At 39.6% G+C, this 8,088-nt stretch overlaps 1 protein-coding gene across 4 annotated transcripts in view; it reads left to right on the forward strand.

Annotated features, from left to right (window-relative positions):
• Positions 1–4,094, forward strand: part of LOC148030367 (ribonuclease H2 subunit B) — a 96,531-nt gene extending 92,437 nt beyond the window's left edge. The window contains exons 8-11 of one of the 4 annotated variants that reach the window (XM_087686686.1): positions 2,586–2,661; positions 2,963–3,044; positions 3,185–3,333; positions 3,439–4,094. In XM_087686686.1, the coding sequence (XP_087542812.1) occupies positions 2,586–2,661; positions 2,963–3,044; positions 3,185–3,289 (263 nt within the window). In that variant the 3' untranslated portion in view covers positions 3,290–3,333; positions 3,439–4,094. Of the gene's footprint in view, positions 1–2,585; positions 2,662–2,859; positions 3,045–3,184; positions 3,334–3,438 lie in introns of those variants that run through there. The other 3 variants (XM_087686689.1, XM_087686688.1, XM_087686687.1) reach the window with 3 other exon arrangements.
• The last annotated feature ends 3,994 nt before the right edge of the window (positions 4,095–8,088 follow it).

The following is an 8,088-nucleotide window of genomic DNA, read 5'->3' on the forward strand; positions in this document are numbered from 1 at the left end:
GTATAACATGGAAAGGGATGGTGTATCGTGTAAACAATCTCATGATGTCACGAGTAGCCTGTGCCTTTGCTTGCTTTTTAAAGACTGTCGTAACATTTGCCCTTTTGAATGATCCCCTTGCTTCCCCAGTGGTATGTGCACGTGCTAACAAGCTACTACCACCATGCCCATCCTTAGGATGTGGCAAAGGGGTCCTTCGAACAATTGGACCCTCCACGCATGGACCTCCACTTGCCTAAGTTGCCTCTATATCCACATCCATAGATATGTTGACACTATTAGAAGTATCAACATCTATGAACGCTCTATCCCTCTTTGGGGTAGTACCATGCACATCAAGACAATTTGTAATGCTCCTTGCGCATGTGACATGGTAGTAGTTGCATTCCCACAATTTTGACCTATTGCTACCTCCATAATTGTTGATAATAATGCATATGTGGCTCCAAAATGTGTCCTTCACCATGGCTGTACCTTGCTGGAAATAGAGAATCAGCAGCAAAAGGGAGGGAGATTATCGCTAAAATCAGTGTAGACAGCGAAGGATGAAGAGGAGAGGGATTGCTCAGTGAAAATAGTGAAAAACATTTGCAAATTAAAGGGAAAACAGCTGCAAATAGTGTGGACAGGAAAGAAAAAAGATTAGGCAGCTGAAGCACAAGGGATTCCGGGTTTAGGGGCTGCAGCTGGAAAACAGGGTGGAGAGGAGAGCAAAAGAGGCGAAAACTTCATGCAGAGGTGCAGAATGCCAAAGACAAGCTAGAAGTAGGGTTTTACTACACTATACCAAAATGCATTTCAGATAGGAAATGTTTTGGGGCTGAATGTTTACGTTTTGGGCAGGTTGAAATGTTGTTTCTTGCAACTATGATGTAGAGACATCCTCATTCAACTCTCCACAAAGATTGGCCATCCTTACAATTTACGTACTGTCAAATGTAAGCACCAAAACCTCTTGCAACACGCCTTTGTAGAGGCACCAAAAAACAATGTTGTGCAAGCGATGAAAGGAGAAAAAACGGGACATAACCCGATGAACGAAGACAAAGGAGCACCAGTTATAACGTTGTGGCCTGGCACTAGACTCAATAGATGCTTGGTACTAGGCTCAATAGATGGGGCTTCTGGCAACCATGATCCTTCGAGCTATGTTGGAAGTTCAAGAAGACAAGCCAACCTCTCATAATGGCTTTGGTTGCTCAACAATGTGATCCTTAGAAAGGTTGTTGCTTTGTGAATGGATATCATCTGCACCACCCTAGTTGTGCCTGTCTTGTTGAGACAGGTGATGCTTGGACTGACATAGAAATCTTGGATTTTGTCGAACATCAAATAGATTTGAACATGGGTAAGGATTAGCATGGCCTTGTGAGGATCTCATGGCATTCCGGGGATTACATTATTGATTGGCCTTGTGAGGATCTCATGGCATTCTGGTGATTACATTTTTGAGGGTGAGGACATTGAGAGGTTGGATTATGACAGGAGGCATTTTAGATGGAGATGAATGCTTGAATGCTTCACAAGACGAAGTGCCTCCGGTTGCCTGGAGTGTTTGGCATGTTGGTGTCCCTGATGTTGCATGTGTATTTGTGCAGGCTGATAGTCAGCCTGCTTGTTGGTGAGCAGAGCAGGAAGGCCCAATATGGGAAGCTCCTTGGGTGAAATGACGAGGGTGTCAAGGGCCTTGTGCTTAGGTAGGTTGCTCCCTCTCTAGCTCCTAGTGTTACATAGACATTCGAGTGGAAGGGAGAAGAATCTTATGCTAGGTCCAATCAAGATGTATCTTGGTAGGTTGATATATATATAGGATCTTTCAGTGGAGGCACTTTGACCTGGTTATTCCTCAAACTTACTAAAGGTCAAGCAAGTTTCTTTAATCTTTTGATGTGCATGGAAGATTGGTGACCTTGAATGATTTTGTGCTCAGTCTCTTGCATATTCCCCAATGAATATGATGCATGGTTTGCAAAAGGCTGAGCTTATGGAGGCAGCTAGAGTGGAAAGGGAGAGGTTTGAGGCAGGTAAGATATTGGGGTCCAGGTCTTATTCAGGCGTGGATCTATGAAAACGGCCATAAAGGAATCTCGGGTCATACTACTTGCATCATGACCCTTGTTAGGATTGTACTACTCGCATGATGACTGTGGGTCTTCTCCGAGTTGATGGCATAGTTAGAAGAAATTTGATAAAGGCAAAATAGAAAAACTAAAAGACTAAACAAGGTATAATCTAATGATTTAATGGAGTACCTTATCATGAAAAATAGAAAGTAAAACTAAAATACTAAGAAAGGTATGATCTAGTGACTTCTTCAGGTGTCTCATCATGAAAAGACAATTGAACCAGAAGGGAGGGAGAGTGGGGAGGGCGGAAGGGCAGAGAGGGAGAGGATGAGGTGGGGGAGGGGTTTTTGTGTGTGCTCACGATTCTGTAATAACAGGGGCAGCGATGTACACAATTCACTAATCTTTTGATGGGGAACATAGGGATCTCTTTGCATTTAAAACCATGTAACCAATTCCTGTGTTGTGACAACAGAGGCCCATGCAGTAGGATTGACAATATTTGGTCATTTAATGCAGAGGTGCATGCAGTAGGATTGATTGGAGATTATCTGAAGGAAGTTCCTTGGCTAGAAATGCTGTGTCACCATTTTAGGTAAGATGTGTATATTTGTTTTGGCAGAGTATGTTGTTCTTCAGCTTGTGCACTCCTTTGACCTCTTAAAAACTTAAGGTGGAAGGTTATGGAATTCTAGTTTTTGAATCTTTATGAATGATTTAAAGCGTGCAAATTCGGAGTGCTGTTTTTTAGAACTTCAGGATTTGATCACATTCCTATAAATGGTTGTTCCAGATTTCTGGTTTCAAAATGGCAACTTATAACATATAAATAGCAAGGGATGGAGTGCATCAATAGAGCAAAGTGGGCTAAGTCCTCTACTTTCCAATACTTGCAGTGTTGATCTCAATGCCTCCAAAAAAATGCAGCAGACCGAGACAACTGAGCTGGTTCTCTTGTGTGAATCAAAGGCCACTATGGTAAAGTTCAGCTCAATTGAGGAAGGGATGTCCTTTTCTTGTGTACTAGCTTGGTGCAGATTAACTTTGAATGGAAGTGAGTAGCTGTGGTGCAGGCAGTGGGGGAACGTGTGTGGCTTTTAATCTTGTCATTTTTGCAGATGAAAAAACCCGAAAAAGTCTCTACGGCAAAAAGTAAAGTCATGAAAAAAAGTACCGTCACTGGTATGCGGAAAGTGACACAGTTTTTTGCTATGGAGCGCTAATCCTGTGATGCAAAATCAGGATGCATCCCATCAGGGTGTATTTAGTAAGTGTATTTTGATTCATGCAGCAGGTCTAGACTATTCAGCTTCACTCAAATCTGCCAATGGAAAATGTGTACACAATGTTCCCCTTTCTTTGCATTTTAAAGGTAGCGGGGAGCTTTCAGCAGCACTCTATACCTGAGATAAGAGCCAGAATGTTCTATGGATGAAGAGTTGATGATGGCCATGTAAATGTGGCAGAGCCATAAATCTCTTTCTGTTCTCTTTCTGTTCCTGGAAGGACGATGACAAGCTGCCATCAGATCTACATTCAGTCTTGACTTGTCTGGCATAAGCCCCAGCTTTCAAATTAAACTTTCTGCAGTCTGCGGCTGGTGTCGAGCATGAGAGGCGTAACCTCCTGGTCCAGGATCCTCTACGTGCTGAAGAATACGTCATGTCTAAATCCATCTATAAAGTTCAGCAAACACTTCTAACGTCATGCCAAAATCCATCCTAGAATAAGTCTTGTCTTCTGGCACTTCTAAAGTACATCTTACAAAAGAAAGGTTGCCCTAAATACGATGTACATGTTGCAGGCCAAAAGTACTGGAAATATTATGAACTGTACAACACAAAATAACATGGGTAAGTAAGTTCAGGTCTCTCGCGAGGCATTTGAGCAAAATGTAGTATTTTGCCCAGTGCCAAGTTCTAGGCTTAGATACATTCATTACATAAAAATGATAGTGAGATGGAGGTAGACTGAATGGCTTTTACTCATTCTCGCCACCAAGTCGCCATGCAGACAACGTGAATCTAATCTGATCGTGGTAGTAATCAAGTAATGGTAGTCAATTCAATCTAATCTAATCGCAGCAGTAATAGTTATTAATCAATTAACCTAATCTTCGTAGTAGTAATTAATTGTAGATGGTAGATAGTTTAAGTAATATTAGTCAGATTAATCTAATTGTACTAGTCAATCAATTAATGTAGTCACAACTAATCTAATCGCAGCTGTCAATTGATTTGCTCATAGCAGTCAAGTAATATTAAATATGTATGATTGGTTATTTTTTCACAAAACATTGTTTTACTTACAACTTATTTGGTTTTGTCCTGTCATTGTAGGCTTTGTTTTATTGTGCTAAACTTTCATTTAAGAAGACAATTACATTTGTCATACATACATACATACATACAACCTTTAACAAGGTTAGGTTCTACCTTTTGCCCTCTTGTAGATGAAGAGGATTGAGGAGAGAGAAGAGAAGAGGAGAGAGACTAGAGAGAAATGAGAGGAAGCCATGGAAGCTGGAAGGAAGGTGAAAAGATTAGTTGATTGTATCTTTTGGATTGGATGCCTTAATTGAGTTCTTTTACACCTTTTATACCTTGTTAGTGTGAGTGATTATTTTTTTGGAAAGGACTAAGGAGAGAGGAGACTGTAGAAAGGAGAGAGACAAGAGAAAGAAAGACATGAAGAGAGAGGAAGCCATGAAAGTTGGAAGGTATAGAGAAAAGATGATTGTAAGTTTTAGATGCCCTAAATAGGTCCCTTGATACATTTTTAATCTCATTAGTCCCACTCTTTATGTATTCCATCTTGACCCTAAAGGTTTTTGACCTCGAAAACAAAAAGAAAGGAATTTATTGCGGTGTCTCAAGAGTGGCTACATAGTACTACTTTGGTTAGCATTGCAATGAAAGGAATTTATTGCAATGTCTCAAGAGTGGGGCTACATAGTACTACTTTGGTTAGCATTGCAATGAGAGAACTTGGATGAGAGAGCTCATATGCAAGTGGAATTAAGGTGTATAGGTATATATGAAAAATGTTCATTAAATGGCATCGATACATGGTGAGCTTAGCCACCAATTCTTCACAAATGGCATCTTGAAGACTATGGAAACATGTTATACACCATATGCATGCTACAATAAATCTGTCATAACTTTTGATGGGTTGCTTCGAACGGGGTGTCTTGCATTTCAAGACGAAGCCCATTGCGAGTAGTTTTAGCTTAGGTTTGAGTACTTTGTTGTAATTAATGCAAGTCCAAATCTATACCAAGACAGAGTATTATTTGCATATAGTTTGAGGTCAAAACCAGGGCACATCTAGTGCACCTTGAGTCTCTTTTAGGTGAGGAAACTTCTCCAAAATGGTGGTTGGTTGTGAAGAGGTTTCTTTCAGAGGTAGGCCTTGCCATTTGATGAGTTATTATTTGATGGATCTAAACCTTAGATGCTTATCACGTTGCCAAATGAATGCCTCAAGGATATACTAGATGATGTCTTCTTTGTCTATAAGGTAATTCCCCCACATAGTCTTCCGAGGTGACAATGAAGGGCTTCAGTTGGTTGACATGAAACACATTGTGAATTTTGGTTGAAAAGGGGAGTCCAAAGCGGTAAACCAAGTCATAGACTCTCTTGGTGATCGGATATAAGCTATAGGACCTATGGATCAGCTTATTGTTGCCATCCTTGAGAATGTAGTGAGGCTTTGGCACTTTCAAAAGAACTCTCCCTTTTGGCACTCAATGTGTCTTCGTCTCTCATTGGCATGTAGCGTCATATGATGATGGGCTTTTCGAAGATTCACCTTACATTGCTTAAGCAAGGCAGACATGTATTCCAACTCCTCTTTGCTATGAGGGTTTATCTTATCATTGAACATAGCTGTAGGAAGGGGGACCATATATCGATATAGTGCCTTGAAAGGAGAATCTCCAATGCTAGTGTGAGTGGAGTTATATGTAAACTTAGCTAAATGGAGCCACAAATTTGAATTGTGCGTCACATCAAGATGAAGTGTCTTCAATCAAACTCAAGCTATTTATTAACCCTACATGTTTGGCCATTAGTTTGGGGGTTGTATAGTGTGGGTGGAACTAGCTTGGTGTCCATAAAGTTGAAAACCACATGCCAAGAATTGCTCATAAACTTATCATCTTTGTCATGCACTATGACATTCGGTAACCTATGCCATTTAATTATATGCTCCATAAATTGAGTGGTCACTTGAGATATTATGTATACTAAGTCTTAGTAGGGATGAAGTGGGTAGCTCTAGTGAGTGTTTACTACAAGATAAATGTTGTTTCATCACTTCTTGGTTGTGGGCAGGCTTACAATGAAGTCCATAGTGACATGTGTCAATTTTCCCTCAAGGATAGCAAGGGCTACAATAAACCAACTAGTTTAAGAGTGTTGTTCTTGTTTTGTTTGGGATGGAATGCAACTAGAGATAAATTCCTCAACATCTCTCCATAGGCTCTATTAGTAAAAACTTTAGGTAATTTTATCATGTCTTGAAGATACCCAAGTGATTAGAAGTGGAGCAAGAATGTATCTCTTTTATGATCTTTTGTGTGAAGGGAAAAGTATAGGGGATGAAATCTTGTCTTGGGACCATACAAGCCCTTTTTTGAGTTGGCATAGGGAGTTTTCCTCCATAATCCTATACTAAGATATGGATAACACTATGCACACCCACATTTGTGAGACTGAATCAACCACTACATTATCTTTGCCCCTAGTACTAGAGATGTCAAATTCATAATTTTGCAAGGTTGTCACCAATCTTCTCTGCTTAAGAGTCAAAGTAGACTGAGTCAAGGAAGTACTTGAGGACTCGATGATTACTCTTTACTCTAAATCGATTGTCATAGAAATAATGGTATCATTTCTTAATAGCATGAAGGATGACTAACATCTCCTGGTCATAAAAATTTATATGCATTTTATTTTTAACAATCTTGTAGCTCTTAAAAGAAATCACACCATGCTTTGGAAACAAAACAACGCCTATATCCTTTTCACTAGCATCACACTGAATCGTGGACTCCTTTGAGAAGTTAGGGTATAGGAGGATAGGGACTAAAGTGAGCATCTTCTTCAATTGAGTGAAGTTACAGATCGACTACTATGGCATTCCAAAAAAATGCTTCCTTCTTCAACCTACATGTCAGGGGTGTTGCAATTGTTGCATAATGCTTCATGAATGTCCTATAGAATGATGATTGATCAACAAAGGCATGCACAATGGTATTTGAAGATGTGGGCGAGTCCTTTATACACTACACCTTTTTGGGGTCAACTTGTATGCCATTTTCACTCACAAAATGGCCCACTTACTCCATTGATGTTTGCATGAACACACTTCCTTGCTTTAGCAAATAACATATGCTCTCTTAATATGTGAAACACCCTTTTGACATATGCCAAGTGCTCTTTTAGTGACTTTTTGTAAAATAGAATGTTATAAAAAATTACGAGCACAAAATTGAAAAGAAAGGAGGGTAAGATTTTGTTCATAAGGCTCTAGAATGTGGTTGAGACATTTGTCAAACCAAATGGCATCACTAGGAAATTTTAAAGCCCATGATTAGTCCTAAATGTTGTTTTCACCTCATGACCTTCTCTCATGCATATCTTTGAATGTCTAATGATAGCAAGATCTTGGTAAAATATCTTGACAGTTTTAGCTCTTCAAGTCATCAATCCTCAGAATGGGTTATCGTTTCTTGACCATACTGTCATTTAGGTCTTTGTAGTCAATGCAGATTTTGAAAGACCCACATTTCTTCTTGACTTACAAGATTAGGGATACATAAGGAGAAGAAATCAGCTCAATAAATCCCATCTCAAGCAACTCTTTGACTTAGTTTTGTCAAGCAATAAATCCCATCTCCATAAGGAGAAGAAATCGGCTCAATAAATCCCATCTCAAGCATTTAGCTTATCAATGCCTAGTTTTAGTGCAATTAAATAAAAAAATGCCACACAATTCTTAACTAAGCATAGAG

The sequence above is a fragment of the Lygodium microphyllum genome, chromosome 10, assembly GCF_053477565.2.
Source record: "Lygodium microphyllum isolate KBCC chromosome 10, Lygodium_microphyllum_v1.1.10, whole genome shotgun sequence".
Lineage (NCBI taxonomy): Eukaryota > Viridiplantae > Streptophyta > Polypodiopsida > Schizaeales > Lygodiaceae > Lygodium > Lygodium microphyllum.